Here is a 22,062-nt window from a genome sequence, read left to right as displayed (position 1 = left end):
CATTTATAAATTTATAAAAATATATTTTATATATTAATTTTATTATATTATAACATATCATTAAATTATTTGCAACAAAATAAAAATAAAATTTTTAAAATAATTTTTGTTATACATTTATAAAAATATATTTTATATATTAATTTTATTATATTATAACATATCATTAAATTATTTGCAACAAAACATCAAAATAAAAATAAATATTAAATAAAACAAAATTGTACTATGATTTTTTTGACATGCTGAATATTTTTTATTATTTTTAAACATTAATTAATAAAAAATTTATAATAATTACTTGCAATAAAATATGAAAACAAAAGTAAATTTTTTTTTGACAAATGACATTCAAATGATGACAGGAAGTGATGCCATGACAGTCAAATGGCACTCCAGTCAAAGTAAGGCAGGAGTAAAGGAGAGGTTTCATTTGAACAGGAAGTGAAATGATTGAGCCATAGGGGTGCCAAGGGAGGACGGCGGCTCTGACAGTGATGCTTGTATAGGTAGCTGCTGTTTGGCAGCGATCCATTTGAATCCAGTGCATTAAACCACTGACGTGCCATCGCTGAACACACTCGGCACAGGCTTCACACAGCATACTGGAGCGCACAGACAAGAGCGCGCATGCGTGAGAACATGCACGCAGCGGGAAGAGCGACAGCCATCCAAACTCCTGCAATCACTGGAGTTATTAATCATGCAGCAGTAACTACAGCAGGCGGGCAGAGGAAGTGACTGCAGAGGTGTGGTGGCCACTCATACAGGCACTAGAGGAGAAACGCTGGATTGAACAGAGATCGTGAAGAATAGGATTTGGTGATTAAAAGCAACAGGGTGAGGACTTTGGGTCTCTTTTGGCTACTTTATTCTTCTCGAAAAGTGACAACACTGTTTCTTATGCAGGTGACAGCACACGTTAACTTAAAACTAGGTGATTTTTTACTTAAATTTAGTGTAGATAGATAGATGGTCACACTTTATTTTAAGGTCCAATTCTTGCTATCAACAAACCACTACATATGACATCTGCCTCAATAAACTCCTAATTTATGTTATTAATAGTTAGTAAGGTAGTTGTTTAGATATTGTAGTAGTTTAAGTATTGGGTAGGATTAAGGATGTAGAATATGGTCATAATATGTGCTTTATAAGTACTAATAAACAGCTAATATGTTAATATTAGGCATACTAATAAGCAACTAGTTAATAGTGAGAACTGGTCCCTATACTAAAGTGCTACTTTAAAAATATAAATAAAATTAAATTGATTTGCTGTCAAAAAATCATTGCAGTGCCATTTTAATTTTAATTGATTGCAAATAATTATTCTAAACATTTTTTTATTAGTGTAAAACAAAATACATTATACACACACACACACACAATATAATATAATATAATATAATTTAAAATATAAAAAGCATCATCATGGCACCATCTATATTATCTTTGTTATTGATTCCTAAGAATTTCTTTTAATTTCATGAATGATAGTTATAACAAGATACACATATGATTATTAACTTATTTATTATGACTGATGAAACAAATAATCTTCATCAATAATAATAAAAGATGAAAAGTAAAAAAAATCAGCTTCACGCTACTTATAAAACAATTTTAAACATACTATATTTTAGCTCTATTGTTGTACTTAAATTATACAATACACTTTAATTACCAAATTAAATATATAATTAGCTATACATTTATAAATATACATTTATTTTTTTCAATTATTCATAAGATTAACACAAGACTCCTACAATGTTATAAAAATAAAAAGGGTGGAAGAGAGTAAAAAAAATACCTAGAATTTCACCTTTGTATTTTCCTTTGAACATTGATGGTGAACCTTTTAGCCAATCACTTTTAAAAGAGATATGATCTCCCAAGATACCTCATGTAACAACGTCTGCCAAGTTGGATAGATGCCCTGCAGGCACTCCTGTTTTTCAGGCCGGTAACTACGTGGACGTGATCTCACTGAGCCAGACTTTTGACAATCAGCATACAGTCTGGTCCACACTGGAGCACAATTTGGTCAAGAAGTATCTTTTTGTGATATGAAATACCATCCAAATAACAAACACCATCATCATCAAATGACCTACTACTATTAAACACCTCAAAAAAACAAAACAAAACCACTCCTCCTAGGAAACTGTTCAATCCGATGCTGCCAAAGACAGATCTGAACAGAAAAATGGGCTTTTGGCTTCATTGTGGCGTTTTTCCATTGGCCATCTTGCGAGCCTTTTATAATTCATCAAGCTGACTGATGCACTGAATTGAGATAAATAGCTGCTACAAGGTCCCCGTTTCAACCTCAAACAATAGACGGCCTTCTCCCCTGCCTTCGCCGCAGATACGAACAGAAGGAGCATTCACTCATTCCTAAACATGTAGAAATCTAGTGTGGAAGCAGCGCTACGTCCTGCATACAATACGCTAGAATATTGTAATTACTTAGAGGATTTTTAGGAGAGCAAATATGAGTTATGCAATAACCGTTTGGTAATAGCGTGCAATTTAAAATACAAAATGAATGCGCATCAGCAAATCCTGACATAAGAGGTCGTCTTATCACACGTCCTACATTGCAAGGCAAATGCCCTGTAATCCTATTGCGTCAAGTTTTAGGCAAAGTTTTTAGATTGTGTTTATTCAACATTCAATAAATCCGACACAATATTACTCTTATCTTAATCCACGAGCAGACATTTTCTTATGCCGAGGGATTATGCAAACTGCTGACTAGGTTGTCCTGAACGCGCTGGAGTGGAAAAAGAAAAACCTCTCTAACTAAAGCAGTTCGGCATGTTGAGGCCTACAGGAAAGCTGACGTATTGAGTTCCATCAATCCATTCAAAGAATTCTTTGATTGGTTTGACAGAAGCAAGATGAGGTACCCTGAAGTAATTTATCACCGACAGACGGGAAGGTAGCAATGGGACAAACATATGTGCTCGTCAAAACCAGCTCACCAGAAACTCACCAGAAGACAAGCTTCACAGGAAGAACCGTTCAGGCCGCAGATAGAAAATTATTGAGTTAAGTTAAGTTATTGAGCTCATCCAAAGTGACTAGGCACATGAGATACATTTATCATCAACAATTTTGTTCTCCACATGGCAGAGAGTGTGTGAAATAATGAGCTGAAACTAGCAAGTAGCGGCTTCAGAAGTAGTACTTTATCAAACTTTACATTTAGCCTTCATGGGTAAATGGTGGCTAGTTGTAAAGAGGTTGACAAAACAACAAAAACACATAATACAAGAGTTTCTTGAAACTGAAACTTTCAAACTTAAACTTACTTATAAGAACAACTGAATTAAAGATACAGTATGTTGCACAAAATAGAGAAGCTAAACGCTACACATTCACAGTGTATGCCGGCAGCTTTGTAGGTGTTCTCAATCACAATGTTGTCCAAATGGAGAATATGAGAAATGAGATGAAACTAGCAAATAGTAGCTTGAGTATGAAGGTAAAAGAGCAGCAAAAGCTTTTAATCTGCAACACGGGTGCTTTGATTGTTTGTGTGTGCAAATCGAAAGATTCAGCTTTTCACATCAGAGATGAGCGTAAATTTCAACTTGCAAATACGAATATTAATATGACAAGTTCTCACATTCAAATCAACAAGCTCTCGAGTTTTACTGCTCTTTTACATTCATATATGAGTAGTACTTTATCAAACTTTACATTTAGCCTTGCTAGCTAAACGGTAACATGTTTTATGCAAGTGGTGAACAGAACAACAAAAACATAAGTGTCTAATTCAAGAGCTTAAGTTCCAAGTTTATATTTTAGAGCCTTGAGATGTTTTGAGAGCCTTTTATATTTAAAATAGCTTTATCAGAACAACTGAACTTAAGAGACAGTATGTAGCACTAAATGGAGAAGCCAAAAGCTAACAGCTACATAGTCACAGTGTATGCATGCAGCTTTATACATTCTCCATCACATTTTTTGTCTGAATTGTGCAGAATGTGGGGAATAATGAGCTGAAACTACTAAGTATCATTTATCTGAACTTTATATTTAGCCTTGCTAGCTAAACGTAAGCTTGTTTTATATAAGTGGTGGACAGAAAAACAAAACCATTAGTGTCAAAATCAAGAACTTAAGTTCCAAGTTTATATTTTAGAGCCTCAAGATGTTGACTTTTAAAATGAAAATCACATTATAAGAACAATATATGCACACTAAAGATACAAGTGCACAAACCTAAAAAAGAAGCCCAAGCAATACATTTGCATTGTATACATGCAGCTTTGTACCCATTCTCCATTACAATGTTGTCCAAATGGTGGGAAATAATGTGGGAAATAATGAGCTGAAACTAGCAAGTAGCAGCTTGAGAAGTAGTACCTCTGTCAAACTTTATATTTAGCTAAATGGTTACATACAAGAGGTCGACAACAACAAAAGTGACTAATTTAAGGGCTTAAGTTCCATGTTCATATTTTACAGCCTCAAGATGCTGACTTTTAAATTTAAAATCACTTCATAAGAAGAATTTGCATGCAATGAAGATACAGTACGTGGCACAAAACAGCAATGCTAAATGCTAACAGAAGCTAAATGCTACACAATCAGAGTGTAAGCCTGCAGCTTTGTATTTTTCACTTTTGTTTTTGCTAAAACATATAAATTTGGTCACAAGACTGTCACAACCCAGTTGTTTTTCATGCTAATCTGTCATTTTTAACACTGACACTTTCACACTAGGCGAAAGCCAAATGAAATGCTATAAATAGTAGTAAATAGTAAAAAAAATACTGGACAAACTACATTGTGTATGGATTTAATGTGCAATTCTATGATGATTCTTTGTTAAACATTAAGGTCAGCAACCTTGACCAACCTGAAGTCAAAGTGTCTTACTCAAGGACACGATACTGAAAGGTCGTATTTTCCCTTTTAAGGCTCAAACCCACCACAATTAAGTTTCCAATCTGGATCTTCAACCACTACACCACATCACCGCAACTTTAACTGAACGCAACCACTTCATTGGTCCTATCCTACTCACCATCTCCTAAATACCGCACATCTCAACGCAGACTCAATTTCACACTACAAGATTTTACAAGAAGTGCTCGCCGGATAGCATCCGGGAACAGAGCCAGTCAAATGGCTGGTGGCGGACAAGAATGAAAAAGACGCCGCACAGCCTGCACGGCATATTGAGGACCATCAAAGTGGAAAGAGATTAGAACGGCGGTGCGACGCTGAGAAAGTCTGCCAGCCCAGATTTAGTGAATGAGATCTGGTACTGGGATGCTGTAATGAGGACACATTATTGTACGGCTACAGATATTGTTTAAAACAATATGTTTCGGCATGCCACTTCCTAAGACACTGGCTATGTTCGGAATAAAATAATAGTGTACTGCTTACAGCATACTGAGCAATATGTGCAATGATAAATGGTTCAAACAGTATATAGTAGTCACATGACCTCTCCAAGCTGCATGTTTAATTCAGCAAGTGTGGCCCAGTTATTATAATGGTAATTAATCAATGTCCTCTTCAATGCACTGCATTCTGGGACAAATTACCCAGTGCAGTCCAGTGTTATATACTGCACATTAAATTAAATGCACGAGTGTCAACTGATTAAAAAAAAAATGTAGATAATTTAAAATCAATTGATTCAAAATGTATTATTATTATTAGTTTTAATAAAATAAAATAAAATATACTAAACTAGACCTAATGCAAACTGTATTCCAAGCATACAAAATATCTGACTCTAATGTTTTTATAATTAATTGCACAACTCTATAATGGATATGGCTGTCAACTGATTACAAAAAATATTATTATGTTAATTAAATTAAATAAATTCCAAATGTAAAATAAATCATTAACATATTTTTCTTCTTTAAACAATTTAAGCAAATATTCATTCCTTATTAATAATTGTATTCAATTCGATATCTATTTATTCAACTTGTTTACTCTTATTAATATACTATTTATTAATATTATTTGTTATTATTTATTATTAATAATTTCGTTCAATTAAACATCTACATATTCAAACAGAATTTATAAACAAACAGACAGCCCTAATAATGAAAATGTATTAGGATATACAGGTATTCCATGTATACAGAAAATCTGCAACATATCCATACTATTTGCTACAAAATAATAGACTAGTATGGTGGTATGTGATTGAACATAGCCAGTGATGCAAGTAAAGGACATATAGTTCAGTTTGTCATGATCAGCAGACTCTCACCTTTAGCTTGCTCCTCATCCTCGCTCTCTTCCTCCTGCTGCTCCTCCTCCTGCACTTGGCTGGGGGGTCTGTAGGGTGGGGGGAGGCGCATGGGTGGAGGGCCGCTGGTCTGTCCTGCTTTCTGCTTAAAGAGAAAAGCAAAGAGACTGTGAGGGAGTATAATGCAGCCCACTGTGGAAAGACACTATAAAGGATGCAGAGAAATAAACAGCGAGAGATGAATATGAGAGAAAGATGCAATGATTTTAAAGGGATAGTTCACCCCAAAACGAAAAGCCTTTTTAATCTTATTAATTAAACAGTTCATCCAGTTCACAAAAAACTATCCAAACGATTTGCTCATTCACAAAGCAAACTGATTCAGTTCTTAAATAATGACTTCAGTTTGGGTTTCTCCAACACATCTACTTCAGATGACTATGAATATAGTGCACGAGTCATATGGCTCTGTTTTATGCCATTTCTATGATGCTTGTTTTTTTGGGTGTACTATTCCTCAAAAGGCAGAACAAACTTAGAAACCCCAAAGCATGAATAAGAGAGACCGAGATAGAAGGAGAGAGAGATGTGAATGATAAGAGCAAGAAAAGCTGTAACTGCTAGCGAAATTAGGCAATAGGCTATTACGAGAAGTGGTGCCGTAAAACCGCCATTGCCGAAGAAAAGCCTCAGGAGCTGGACATGGGAATAATTTGCTGGAAAGCCACCATTGAAGCTGTTATCAAAATCTCAATACAAAGCACTTCAACTCACACAGTTCAACAGATATATGACAAGTATTTACCGTTTGTTCTTTTATTGGACCCCCAAGTGCTATAAATGCACTTCGACTTCATTGGTCAGCGGTCCATTGTTGTGAACAGATTTGTTGCTATACTTTGAAATATGGTCGCTAGGATGTTCAGAGCAGTTTTTAGCATGTCGCTATGGGATTTCTAGGATGTTCTGAGTAGCTTTTAGAACATCAGTATGTGATTTCTAGAGTGTTCGGAGTAGTTTTTAGAACATCAATATGCCAATTCTAGGGTGTTCTGAGTAGTTTTTAGACCATCAATATGCGATTTCTACTGTTCTGAGTAATTTTTAGATCATCAATATGCCTATTCTAGGATGTTCCGAGTAGTTTTTAGCACGTCAATATGAGATTTCAAGTGTGTTCTAAGTAGTTTATAGAAAATCAAAATGTGATTTCCAGTGGTGGAAAGAGTACTGAAAAAACATACTCAAGTAAAAGTACCATTACATTCCAAAAAAATTTAGTGTGAGTAGAGTAAAAAGTACTTGTCCAAAAAACGACTAGAGTAAGAATAAAAGAGTAGCTTATTTAAAAGTACTCATGAGTAGTGAGTACTGAGCTGTGGATTAGAAAACATTGTACATACTGTAATTCACATTATCTTTTGTTGTTTATCAGAAAGAATGAAGAATATTTATCATCCAGCAGTTTTAATTTTGACTGCCAACTATTTAAAATGCATCAAAACAACACGGAAAAACCATTAAAGTGATGAAAAGGTGAAAGAGTTATTCTCAGTACAATCATCACCATTTAAATCATAAACTTTGAAAAAAATAGATTTAAAATCAGGTGCAAGGCCACTGAGTCAGAGCATGCTATTGCTGCTCATAAAATATTGTTTAGAACAATGCAAAGAATATAAAACCATTAGAAACAAATACAAGAATTCAGCATCACACACCATGAGATGGGTTAAAAGAGAGATTAAAAAGAGCCATTTTCTCTCCAAAATGGTGCCAGTTTTAGTGTTTTGTGATAAAGAAATGAGAATCATAAACATAATTTATGTTACAACTTAAACATAAATGCACATTGTTCTAGAAGCAGAGCATCATCTCTTACCTTTTACACATTTACTCAAATTGTTATGCTGATTCTACAATTTGTAAGGAATTTTTTGTGTACTTGCTAAATGAAGGCGGACTGTATAAAATGAATCAAACAAAAAACTTAGTTTATTAACGAGCTGACTTATTACATTACGCGCCGACACAGATGCAGTATATTAACACCACGGTTCATCAATAAGGTGCATACAGAATCTTGTACATTATTTCCATGTTTTAGAGTGTTCCCAACACACTTTTTCACAAGCACATCGCGCTCAATCTCATCAGGAGTCGATGAGCTGCGACTTCCCCAAATGACTGCTGCAGGATCGTGCGTCTTTCGCTATACTGAAGTAAATGGGAATGAATTTAACACATTATGAATGTGGCACTTGCGGGAGTTATTAACATTGTACGCAATACCTGCAACCTCACACCAAATTTCGGGCCTTGTTGATAGGCTAGCCTATACAGATCATTTAGTAAGCAGAAATCCAAAAATTACCTTAACATATTAGAGGAAGATGCTGATAACTGAATTGATGCTTGAAGAAAGCACTTCCAGCAGCCATGATTAACAGCAGTTGGCAGTATGCACAATTTGATTTGGCGAGAGTCACGAGACCGATTACCCTCTTCCTATCCAATCACGCTGATGGATAAAAAATAAAATCAAAACAAGCATGTAATGGCCACAAACGGAGGGAAAATAGTGGAGTAAAAGTACAGACACATCACTTAAAATGTACTCAAGTACACAATTTTTAAACTACTCAAAGTACAATTTCTGATAAAAACTACTTAAACATAGTATAGTATTTTGTATGTGTATTTGTAATTCATTACTTAACACCCCTGGTGATTTCTAGAGTGCTCTGAATAGTTTTTAGAACATCAATGTGATTTCTAGAGTGTTCGGAGTAGTTTTTAGAACATCAATGTGTGATTTCTAGAGTGTTCGGAGTAGTTTTTAGAACATCAATGTGTGAGTTCTAGAGTGTTTGGGGTAGTTTTTAGAACATCAATGTGTGAGTTCTAGAGTGTTCGGGGTAGTTTTTAGAACATCAATGTGTGAGTTCTAGAGTGTTCGGGGTAGTTTTTAGAACATCAATGTGTGAGTTCTAGAGTGTTCGGAGTAGTTTTTAGAACATCAATGTGTGAGTTCTAGAGTGTTCGGAGTAGATTTTTGCACACCCCCATGTGATTTCTAGAGGGTTTTGAGTACTTTTTAACATGCTACATAATTTATAGAGTGTTCTGAGAAGATTTTAGCAGGTCGCCACGTGATTTCTACAGTGCTTTTAGTAGTTTTTAACATGCTATGTGATTTCTAGGGTGCTCCGAGTAGTTTTTAGCACATCAATATGTGATTTCTAGGGTGTTCCGAGTAGAATTCTAGGGTGTTCTGAATTTTTTTTAACATGTTGCTGTGCAATGGTTATGGTGCTCTAAGTAGTTTTTGCACGTTACTATGCTTTTTGTAGGGTGTTCTGATTTATTTTTAGCATGTTATGCGATTTCTAGAAAGTTCGGAGTAGTTTAACAACACATTGAACATACATGCTAAATAACACACTTGACCAGCGACAACAGTGTCTAATCAAACAATCTGTCAACAGATGCAGCTATAGTAGCTTACGTTAGCTGCCTCCATTGGGTCTATTAGCATTAATCAGCTATTAGCGGCACTTACAGAATGACGCCGTAATGTTTCACTGTTACTTCACTGTTACTACAGAGCTGCACTTACTGCGGATTAATAACTGAATGATGGAAGAATGATAAGTAGGAAGAAAGACCACTAATGTGTGCAATAGATGTGAATACAGGAATTAGCAGTCAAAGCTCACTTTCCTATGTTTGCAAACAATTTTGCACACAATATGTGAAAAAAAAAGGTTTATAACTCACTATAAAAGTAAATTGTTCCATTTAGTCCGTTTCTGTTCCCTTTTTAAAGCTAAATTTCCATTTTCTTTCTGAATGTACCACCAGAAATAGAAAGCAGAGCGAGTTTGTCTTCAGATACGAGCTGAAATGTTAATTAAATTTGCGGGGTGTAATTAGAGGGCCCCATATTCTGATTGAATAATCACGTAGCCTCGGGAACCGAATGCAACTAATGGATGAAGGAGCAATTAGGCAAATTACCGTCATTTCAAATTAATTGCTAGATAAAACAGTTTTAATCAAAATACAGCGACACCAGAGGTATCTAGGAGATTCAAAATCAGGATTCTTCCGTAGGTCTCTTGGGAAGAGACACCATTTCTCAGAAACATGGGCTTGCTGCTGCACATTTGTCCTCTTTCTTTCATTTTCTCTCTTGATTCTGGCACGCAGCGAGGGTTGAAACAGATTGTGATGGGTTGTGCTTTAATGTGAGTGGAAATCAGCCTTAGACACTTACACTAGTGGACACACAGACATCTTGAAACAGACCCATAATAAATACAGCATTAGGCTTCTTTGCAAAAAGTCCCAGATTGTGATCATTAGAGGCAGCTGGGACCTAATAACGGATCATTATGGACACTGCAGTTCCAGTGAGAATCATATTGCAGTGAATGCTGCTGTTTTGAGCTCTAGCACAGACAGCCAATATTATGTCTTCAGATACAAAATATGGTCCAGAAATCTTATATTTAAATTTTTTTACATTTTATTATAATAATTAAAATAAAATGGCAATTACACTTTTTTTTTGCAAGGTTGCATAATTTTTTTAATCTCTTTTTGTATTAATTATGTACAGTCTGATATCAAACTGAAAATCTAGCATTCAAAATCCATTTTAGTTTTTAAAATGATGGTAACATAACTTGCCATGAAAAATTAGTATTAAATAAATAACATTTCACTACTCTGAGTGAAAACAAGTTGGACCCTAATGTATATTTGTGTCAATGCAGTTCAATTTGACTTTGGATAAGCATTCTCAATATTTAAGATTAAAATATGTAAAAAAAAAAGCAAAAAAAAAAACAAAACAATAATATAACTCAAATTAAAATAATAAAAAAAAATGATCTAGCTAGTCCTGTTATTTCTATTTAGCTCATTACTTTAAATGATTACATAGTGCTGGGCGGTATACCGGTTTATACCGAATACCGGTGTTTATTTTTGTTATGATATGGATTTTTTAAAATACCGCTAGGGATGTAACGATTCACTCAACTCACGATTCGATTCACAATTTTGATTTCACGATTCGATTTATTATTATTTTTTTTACAAAATGAGATTTAAGACACATTATAAATTAAATGTGTCCTTTTATTATTGCTTGGACAAAATGCTGCACATTTCTTTGTGAAATTGAAATATAACACTATAATTATATACTAATATAGCACTTGCATATTTCTGCTCTTTTGTTGGTTTTGATTGCTTCTATTGTCCTCATTTGTAAATCGCTTTGGACAAAAGCATCTGCTAAATGACAAAATTTAAATATAATGTAAATAACAAAACTACATTGAGATTTTAAAACAAGCCCCAAATGAAATTTTCGGAACGCGACACTGTTTGAAAGGGGTCCCTTTTCACTGTTGCACTGTGGTGAGGGAACAGCTGTATGTGTTACGAAGCGTGAACGTTCCGAAACTGAAGCTGTAGAACTAATAGAACGTGATGACAGAGAAGAACTCATCCACAATATCCGCCACAAATGTCCACCGTCCCCTGCCATCAGCTCCCGCATCTCACACACACACACACGAGCGCGACTTCAGCACTAGATTTAGCAACTTTCAGACCCTTTTAGCGGCTTTTTTTCATAGAATATTCATACTGACAAACCTAGCGACTTTTATCGGATAGACCTTAGCTATGGTTCAGTTGGAAGATTTCTCCAGTGCTGACCCGCGAACGCGAGGTCTGACTTTCCCGGAGAAGTGTCACCTCTCTCGGCGTCTGTTCTGTGCAGTGAGCAGAAGAGAAACTTTGGTCACTGTTTAGTGAGGTATTTTTTGACAATATTCACTCATCATGACAGTAAAATAGGGCATTCTAAGTCAATATACTGCAGTATTTCCTCTCTCAATCAGTGGAAAATATGGTTAACACCCGGTCATGCATGAAAAAAAAAATACCATCATGTACCGTGAAACCAGTATAATTTTGAAAAATACCATGATATACATTTTTGGTCATACCGCCCAGCACTATGATTACACACTAAATCAACAGCTCTGGTCGCAATATCTGTCAGTTTTGCACTGATATAAAATGTGGTCCAGAAGTCTGAGACCGCACTGAAAATCTAGCATTCAAAATCCAAATTAAACCTGAAAATAAAGTTTTTGTCATTCTAATAATATAATTTATTATGATTTTTAATATATTGATTTTTTATTTTGATCATTTAATTTGACTTTGGATAAGGATTCTCAATATCAAAAGATTCAAATAAATAATAAAAAAAAATTTGAACTATTAACAATTCTATTAATATAATGATACAATAAAATTAAGAGATTAATTGAGTTCATTTTTATTTCACCACTTTTAAATAACTAAACACACTAAATAACTAACAGCTCTGTTTGCAACATCTATCAGTATATGTATATTCTCACGGGATTTGGGTTGAGAAGCCCAGAGCTGAAGGTGAAAGAGCCAGAACTCATGGGTGAGCTTGTGCAGAGCACAGGCTTGTAACTCACCTGGGCAGCTTTCCTCTTAGCCTTGTGCTGTCTAATGCTGGAGGCCATCACTGAAACAGGCTGAGAACACACACGCATACATGCAGACAGTCAACCTCACGGATAACAAACCCGGACACATCAGCTCTAGAGATTTGTGCGTTCCCAGACTGGGGCTGAGCGCGAACAAAATCAATCATCTCAGACAGAGAAACACATCAATCATTGACATCCCGTTAATGTCGCTATTACTATTGAAAGCATCCAATCAGGAGGGATTAGCGCACGGCATGGGAGCAGCACAACAAGATCCTCCGGCTGTATTAATGCTGAGGTCAAAGTACCCAACCTGCAGCACATCCGAACTGAGGACAGGAAAATCATTACGTTATATTAAACAACAGCTTTGCTCGCTAGTGCACAAGATGCAACCGCAGCCTTAGGGTCGACACAGACAGGTTCAGAAGAGCTTCTACCCTCAAATCACACAGATCCTTACTAAGGACGCTGCTGGAGGCCTACAGGCTGCTCTCGACCACAATATTGTGAGGCAAAAATCATCCAGTAGGTCTCTAGTGATGCATATTTCCTCCTCACATTTCAGTCACACTTCCTATATTCAACTCTGTTTTGTTATTTAAACATTATTTAGAATAAGTAATAAAAAAACATATTGGCCAAGGCACATGATTGGTTGAATGATTTTGCTAATGCATAATAAACAATTTTTGTGAATTAACTAATTTGTGTAATTTATGTACATTTTGTGAACTTCCTATTTTCATATGCATTTTATATATTTATAATTATTAATAAATACATATGGTTATTTATTATCATTACATGTATTATTTTTACATTTATGTAATTTTATTACAATATTTAAATGTTTCTATTAAGGCTTAAATATAATGCAAGACCTTAAGACATTTTTGTGTGCATATATACCTTGAGAGTCAAGGGGGGGGGCAAGAAAAAATTAAATAAATAAATAATAATACAAACTATTCAAGATAAACCCAAGTTAAATGTCTATATGATGATGATATATATATAGGCAAAAGAAAAATATTTTTCAGGAGTACGCATCAAAACAATGCCATGCCGTATTGGAATGCACCAAAGCAGTCAATATAACACCAGGGTATATACAGGAATCATGGAGTTAAATTTAATAGCTTTTAAGACCATTTTTTAAGACTCTTTCCATGCATTTTAAGACCTCATTGTCACTCCAAGTTTTAACCGTTTACATCTGCGACACTTTAACTTACATTTACTATAAGTAGCGCAATTACCATGTCCCAAATATAAAAATGTAATTTCCATCTCTAAAATACATATTTTACAGTCACTGTTATGCACATTTATAAGTTACTCTGAAAATGTAATCAAATTACTGATTACTGATTACTCTTTTAAAAGTATTTTATTTCAAAAGTAATTAGTAACGTTACTTTTTTCTCCATTAAATTTATGAAACCCCAGCATACACGCTCCCGATAAATATTTGTTATTAAAGCATCAACATTCACAGAACACTTATTTTTAACTAAAGCAAGCGGCTGCTGCGTGCATGGTCTTGCATGGCAGAAAAGAGCGCTGCATTACAATCTCTAAAAGACATCTCAGTTCATCGCAATCTCACAGATATCTGTTATAACTCAATAAATATATGCATAATGAATCTTTTATAATGTCTACAATTTGTGTGTTATAATGAGAGGATTCGTGAGCACGCAAATTTCAGCACTGCATTGCTCAACACTGCAAACACGTGTTATAGCCTAAATAGAAACTGCATACACTTGCACCTGTTAATCGTTTATATTTTATATTAGTTCATGTTGCTTTTGTGCAATAGATGAATAACTATTTATTTGTTTCAGATATTTTATGTTTAGATATTTCTATTTTGCGGGAGTCCCGTGAATCATTTTATTCTCCCGCATCCCGCACTCACACGAGTGTCTACCCGCCCTCACCAGCACTCGCCCATCTTGTCCCGCGCCGCACTCTGTTGGACTCTTCTCACTCTCGCGGGAGCAGGTCTCTAATCCACTGGCACTTGACTCGACAGTGCGTGTGCTACATCCTTTTTTACAATCTCTAGATTATAAAACACTGCATCCTGTCAGCAATTTAACGCGGCAGTAACGTATAGAGCAGGGGTGCCCAAACTCGGTCCTGGAGGGCCAGTGTCCTGCAGAGTTTAGCTCCAACCCTAATCAAACACACCTGAACCAGCTAATCAAGCTCTTACTAGGCATACTAGAAACTTAAAAGCAGGTGTGTTGAGGCAACTGGAGCTAAACTCTGCAGGACACCGGCCCTCCAGGACCGAGTTTGGGCACCCCTGGTATAGAGACTTCGGCTTGTAACTATACTCTAATTACTATTTTGAAAATTATAACGCGTTAAATTACTCCGTTACTAAAAAAGTAATCAAATTACAGTAACGAGTTAAAAAGTAATGCGTTACTGCCCAACACTGGAGATAACTGACAAAGATGTTGTAGGATTTGCTCCTCAACAGATCCCGAGCTCATTGACAAATATCTTTTATCGTAAGGTGTGCTCCCTTTACACAGTGTGCGCACGATCGCAAAATCGAAAGTGAACTGCGACTGCGAGCGCTCATTCACATATTGATAGCGGCGCCCTGATGTGTGAAAATTCTATACTATATAATATTAGAATGTAAAAAAAAATTTAAATACACATGCGACTAGGATCATACCATTATGTGAAAGAAAGAATGGGGACACAAGCTCTGAAGATAGCTAGTGTAGTGGTACAGGTCAGGTACACAGAGCGACAGAGAGAGGCAGGGGATCCGGATTTAAACGCAAGCAATTTGTTGCAACATCGGTCCTTAACATAATAGGAGGTGCTCTCCTAACATATATTTTTACCTCGTCCATTGCTATGGTTATCACTGTCAATCACTGCTATTTCGAGAGTGAATCCAGCAAAAATATGTGGATGTCATTCCTAAAAATTTGCAGGGTGTATGTGTCCGAAAAACAAAAGTTTCAAAAAGATTCTGAATGGATTATAGCCTAGAAAGTGCGCAAAGCATGCTCACGTCACTAAAAAACGTCACTAATCTTATTTTATATATATATATATATATAAAACAATATCTAAATTTTTATTAACAGTCAAATAGCAGAAATAAGAGAAAATGACAGCTGCATGAAAATACAACACAGGATGATTTCCAACTTGCATCTCCTACAAGAGCAGCGTGGCTAAATGTGTCAGCGATAGGATGTAGCCACAACTACAACATTTATTTGTGTTTTGTTAAGCTTTTTTCCCTTATGCAAAGACAAGGACACACATCAAACAAAACTTGGCTGAGAGTTAAAAGATACAAGAACCACATTTACTACAATATAGAGGCCCCTTTTACACAGTAACACCAGTAAATTGCCGTAAAATTTTTAATAATTTATAAGTAAATTCAAAAATGTGCTGTTCACACAGGCAACGATGTTCCGTCTTTTTACCAGTAAAGCACTATTCACACATCAATTTCAAAATACCGGTAAATTCTGTGACATCATTAACTGGAAATTACCTCTAAACGGCTGCGCCTCCCGGTGTTGTGTTTGTAAACATGGAGGGGTATATGCGGTCAGTGTTTTGGTTGATGTTTTCACTTTTGTGTCAAACGTTCACATTCATGCAGCTGCTTTTGGCCCAGAGACATCGTATTAGACGACTTCAGACATTTCTTTGACTTCCGTAAACAGCGTGGAGGAAATGCGTCATCTGCGTCAGAACGAATTTACCTGTGTTTTTGAAAAGGTCCTATTCACACATGATCTCTTAACGGTAATTTACCAGTAAAGACTATATGTGTGAAAGGGGCTATGGAAAAATCAAAAGTCGGCTAGACCTTTAATGGCAGAGCAGTGTCAGGAAGTGGCCCAAGTGTGCAGCGTCATTTACCAGCCCTGAGTAGATTTAATATTGTTGAACTGGAAATGAATTGGCCCCATTTTCATAAATGAGAGCACTCAAGCATGAACAAGGGAGGGGGTCATATCTGAGGTGCACAGAGGCAGGAGAAGAGGATGGCGTTTTAAATGGAGTTTGAAATGGCAGGTTTACCAGTGGAGTGGAGGACAAGCTCTGCACGATGAAGACCACGGGACTGGGCGCCGCTTTGATAGCCTGTACTGCCTCCTCATGGCTGGCATTCTGCAAATCAACTCCACAAACCTATTTATTACAAAGGACGGAGAAAAAAAAAAGAGTGGATAGAGGGAGGAGAAAGAGATAAGAGGGGATTTAAAGGGGACTTGCAGGATTTTCTTTTGCATTTTATTTAGCAAAAAAACAGTTTATTGAGACCATGTCACAACATCATAAAAAGGTCATTTACACATTGTTTACATAAGGTATAGTAGCAAAAGTAGTTGGAAATAAATTAAAGCCATTTTTAGTGCAAGAAAACCTTTCCAAGCAGATTCAGGGATAAATAAAAGCTACAAAACACAGAATATGGCCCCTTTAAAATGGTTAGGAAGCAGAAAAGACCAGAATATAAATGTCAACAGATAAAGCGGTTATATTAAGAGCAAATGTGTCTGAAGGTGTCTGTGTGTGGCTCTCAGACCTGTAAGATCTTGTCTCCTGTTTTAAGGGCACCCGTGCGTCCAGATGGGCTGTCTGGCAGCACCTGTTTGATGAAAATGCCCTTCAGCTCCTCTCCGTTCTTCAGCCTCTTTATAACGGTGCGTCCGCCCACTATGCTGATACCCAGAGACTCCTGCGGCTCTGGCCCCCCCCCCCCCCTGAAAAAAAAAAAAAAAAAAAAGAAATTTAATCAAATAAAAATAAATAAATGTATTTTTAATTATTAATTATCATTAATTTGTTACTATATAATATTACAGGATATATAGATAGATAGTATAATATAATATCTAATAAGTATAATATAATATAATTTAATATAAAATTATTAAAAAGCATTTTCCATTTCGGTTTTCGGCCAAGTGCATCCAGAAATTTCAGTTTCGGCTCAGAATTTTCATTTTGGTGCATCCCTACTGTCACGTGTAAGTTCCCGTTTAGTTCCTGTTATCCTGATTTGGTCCTTCCAGTTCTTTTTCCCATTATTAGTATCACCTGTTCCTTGTTATTAGTTATCCCCATCACCTGTCTGCCCATCGTTATCTGCCCTATTTAGTTCTAGCCCGTTCTGTTCTCCCTGGTCTGGAATTGTTTGTCAACTCCTTGTGCTACGTGTGATTGCCTGAAAAAAAAAAAAAAGAATTAAACTAATTTGTTTTGTCTACATTGCTTCGGGTGATCTCCTGGTTCCTTTGGAAATGTATTAAAGACCGTTTGAAATGAATTCCGCATCTCCTCGTTCCTCGCTCCGTGCTCCTCACAATAGCAACCCATGACACCGATATAATATAATATTATATAATAATAGAAAAAAGAAGAGCAGTGGCTTATTTGATTCATTATCTCTGATACAAAAACATCAAACCAACACATCACTTCCTGTCCTTATCACGGTCAACTGAGCTACAATAACAGAGATAGAACAAAAAAATAATTAATTAACTGAAAAAAACACACGTCTGTATTTGTTTGTTTGTATGCATAAGGGTGATACACAATGATAATAATATATACATTAATAATAATAATGATGATAATAATAAAATTATTAAAATATTAAATTTGAACAATGTCAATAAGCAAACATTTAATAGCAGCCTTATAACTTTCCTTAGTGAACTACATATAGAATAAGAATTCTAAAAGAATATTTGTTACTTATTTTAACCTTTATGGATGTCACTATTTGCTAATAATAATTTCAATATTAATTTATAAAATATCAAAATACTTTTATATGAAAAGTGCATTTATAAAACATGAAGGATTGAATGAATATATATATATATATATATGTATTACTATTTCTTTTTAAACCTAATTCAACACTCAACTTTTTAAAAAAGTATGCAAGCATGTAAATTGCACATAATGCAGTTTGTAAATTAACTTCTAAATTGTAAAAATTCTATTTGTTGTTGAAATATATTAATTTACACAGTGGCTCTCATAACTTGTTTCATAACAGATTTATTTAAACATTAAATAATTAAGACATCACAAACAGGTAAAGTAAAATATAATGAGTATATAGGCTAATATTTTGCGAAATGCTCTTCTCTAGACTTAATTTATAGAGAAATAACGAGCTGTGGACACTGATGACTTCCTGAAGTAAATGAAATGCTACGTGACGTTTTGTTTACAAGCTGTTTTATTGACGTCTTTCTGCAGGTGAAACACTGATTGAGTGATTACATGAAGCATGAGATGTTCATTCATGTTTATTTCACATGAAAACTAGTAGCCTAGTAAAGAGGAAGGGATGATTGCGCTGCCGTTTGAACTGAAACATTTAAATGCGATCGGTCACGCCGCATCAAACAGCATCAAAACGGCATTTATTGTTTTAATTTCCTGAATAAAATGGACATCATTTGAAAGATGATACTTTGTTTCTTATCAAAATTAACAATATATAAAACTGGAAGTTTCCAATGAAGTTCCACTCGTACAGTGGTTAAAACAACGGTGTATTTGTTCGGTACACATGCATACCGAACCGAAAGACTTTACCGCAAATTTTCGATCCGAATAAGTGTACCGTTACACCCCTAATATATATATATTTTTTTATTTATTTTTTATTATTTTTCATACACTCTTCATTTTATTTTTTTCATTTTTTGCTTCCATTTAAATTTTTGTTACTACTTTGTTAATTCCTTTCCATGGAAATCTCTTGATTCACACAAACTCTTCAGTATTTTTTACCTGCGTGGGGGACCCCAGTGACTGAACGCAGGTGTCTCCTCACCTTCTCCCTCCTCTCTTTCAGGCAGATCACTGCAGACAATACATTTATCGTATAGTTATAATAAAAAGCATCATTCCTAAACTTACCATCAAATTCTAAAATATCAATGATTATTAATGCCGCAAAGTTTCTACCTGTGGCCTTCTCTGATTGAACCGGCAGCCCCCTGGTTTCTTCTCTTCCTGCTGTGAGAGGAAGTGTGCTGTGCAGATCTGCAGAGAGAAATCGAGCACACAAATCCCTCATAGATGTATTACAGTCCCAGAGTCAGTCTTAGTCACATATGCTAGATTGAATCAGACTCATCAGGTTTACGCAGAATAAACAGCGATTCTGACTTAATCACATTTGATAGATCTTGTCAGGTCTTCGTTCACAAAAGCAAGTGAAATAATTTCTTAAATATTTCACTTGATTAAACAGCATGAACAAATAAAATCCACTGTAATATCAGGGAAGAATAAAGTATGATTAATAATGGATAAAGAGGAGCGGAGGAACTCAGTCATCCAACAGCTTATAGACTTATTTGATTTAAAATATCTGATACAAAAACATTAAATCAACGCATTACTTCCTGTCCCTATTAAAATCATTACATAAACACAGCTAGAACATACCACTAGAACAGATTATTTTTATTTGTTTATGTGCTTTGAGCTTAAATTGCATAGAAGGTGCTCTATGAAACAAATAATAATACAACATTATAATATATTTATTATATTACATAAAATACATTATTATATTGCTATTTTATAGTGTTAAAATACATTTAATAAAACTTTACACTACTACTACTAGTAAAAAGTATTATCATTATTCTTATTATTTAATGTTAGATTTATGTATGCTCTCTCATCTTTTTAAGTGGGAGAACTTGCACAATTGGTGGCTGACTAAATACTTTTTTGCCCCACTGTATATAAAACATTTATATTGTTTATTCATTATTTAATAATAGTAAAAATATTTTCCCTTTCTAAAGATCAATATTGTGCAGTGAAAAAAATTATTAATTTGTTAATAATTTCCAACATGTATTCACATAAACCAAAAAGCAGTCTCTCGCTCTCACACACACACACTCACACAAATTATCTATTACACTGATGTCATAAACAGCTGCCCGAGTCTCAGCTGCATTTCACACCAATCATTGTGTAGTTGAAAACGGTGTTTAATATCCATTTCTCACTTTTCCTCAATTTCTCTACCACACCTGGGTTATAGATTATCATAATTAACTCATTTTCATAATTAAGATAAGCATGATCATTTTCTAATACTTGTAACATATCAAAAAGCATAAATCTCTAAATTATGATTAACGCCACAAACTGCTTAATTTGAATATCTTGTTTTTACATCTTTAAAATTCGAGTTTTGTAAATGCCTTTGTTAATATTTTAGCACCACATCTGTCCAGCAGGTGGAGTTATCGTTCTATTAGGAAACAATCACGGTTATTAAAATTCCACACAGGGCACCAATTTTAATGAAAACAAGCACCAAAAAATTCATTTAAGTCATGATGACGACGTGTTTTTAAAACGTTGTCATCTAAACCAAACTAAACCGACGACAATATGGCAATTTGTTCATGAACAGAAGTTAGCTGAGTGATGGATAGAGATGTGTGTGTGTGTGTTTATTACAGATGGAGACTCACTCAGTGTCGGTGTCGGTCAAGGTAAGCTCTGAGCCTTCGTTTCTGGAGTCAGAGTCTGCCTCGCTGTCTGCTGCCTCTATCCATGTGGCCGACTGACCTGAGAACAGATGTATAAATGTCAAACTGCAATGAACTTCAGTATATTAATACTGAAATAAGCCTTGCTTTAAAGACAAACACTCACTAAGGGGAATTTGCGGGAGCTGCAGCTGAAACTTCTCAAAGCTTGTGCAAAGCTCATTGTCCATAGTCTTCTCACTCAAGTATGAAGGCAGACTGTCGCCCTTGACCTTGGAGCTCCCTTGATCCTTCATGGTGTCCATCTCCTGCTCTTCATCATCCTCATCTACAGCCATCTCTCGCTCCAGGACGGGCAGAAGGTCAATGGTGGTGAGGGGAGAGGCGTAGCGAGGCTCAGCGTCCAGGATAAGCTCTGGCTCCTCATCCAGATCGTCAGATAAGACAGAGCCGTTTCCAAAGTCCTACCCACAAAGAAAATTATTATTCAACTTAAAGGGGTCACATGATGCTTTTTTTAAAGATCATTATTTTGTGTATTTGGTGTAACAGAATATGTTGACATGCTTTAATGTTCAAAAAACACATTATTTTTCAAATACTGTACATTATTGTAGGTCCTCTATGCCCCGCCTCTCTCAAACGCTTCGTTTTCTACAAAGTCCCTCCTTCCGACAAGCGCAGTCTGCTCTGATTGGCCAGC

General features: G+C 35.4%; 1 protein-coding gene across 1 annotated transcript in view; it reads right to left on the bottom strand.

The window, feature by feature from the left end:
- LOC107588105 (inaD-like protein) overlaps positions 1-22,062 on the bottom strand; it is a 108,770-nt gene that overhangs the window by 55,818 nt on the left and 30,890 nt on the right. The window contains exons 21-27 of the mRNA XM_016276114.1: positions 21,526-21,823; positions 21,342-21,438; positions 19,804-19,881; positions 19,627-19,698; positions 17,393-17,570; positions 16,885-16,995; positions 6,266-6,389 (exon numbers count right to left, since the gene is read on the bottom strand). Coding sequence (XP_016131600.1) covers positions 6,266-6,389; positions 16,885-16,995; positions 17,393-17,570; positions 19,627-19,698; positions 19,804-19,881; positions 21,342-21,438; positions 21,526-21,823 — 958 coding nt within the window. The remainder of the gene's footprint in view (positions 1-6,265; positions 6,390-16,884; positions 16,996-17,392; positions 17,571-19,626; positions 19,699-19,803; positions 19,882-21,341; positions 21,439-21,525; positions 21,824-22,062) is intronic.

Source organism: Sinocyclocheilus grahami, unplaced genomic scaffold, assembly GCF_001515645.1.
Source record: "Sinocyclocheilus grahami isolate Dianchi unplaced genomic scaffold, SAMN03320097.WGS_v1.1 scaffold98.1, whole genome shotgun sequence".
NCBI classification, from domain to species: domain Eukaryota; kingdom Metazoa; phylum Chordata; class Actinopteri; order Cypriniformes; family Cyprinidae; genus Sinocyclocheilus; species Sinocyclocheilus grahami.
Note: the sequence above shows the minus strand (reverse complement) of the source record. Positions and strands in the feature narration are given on the sequence as shown.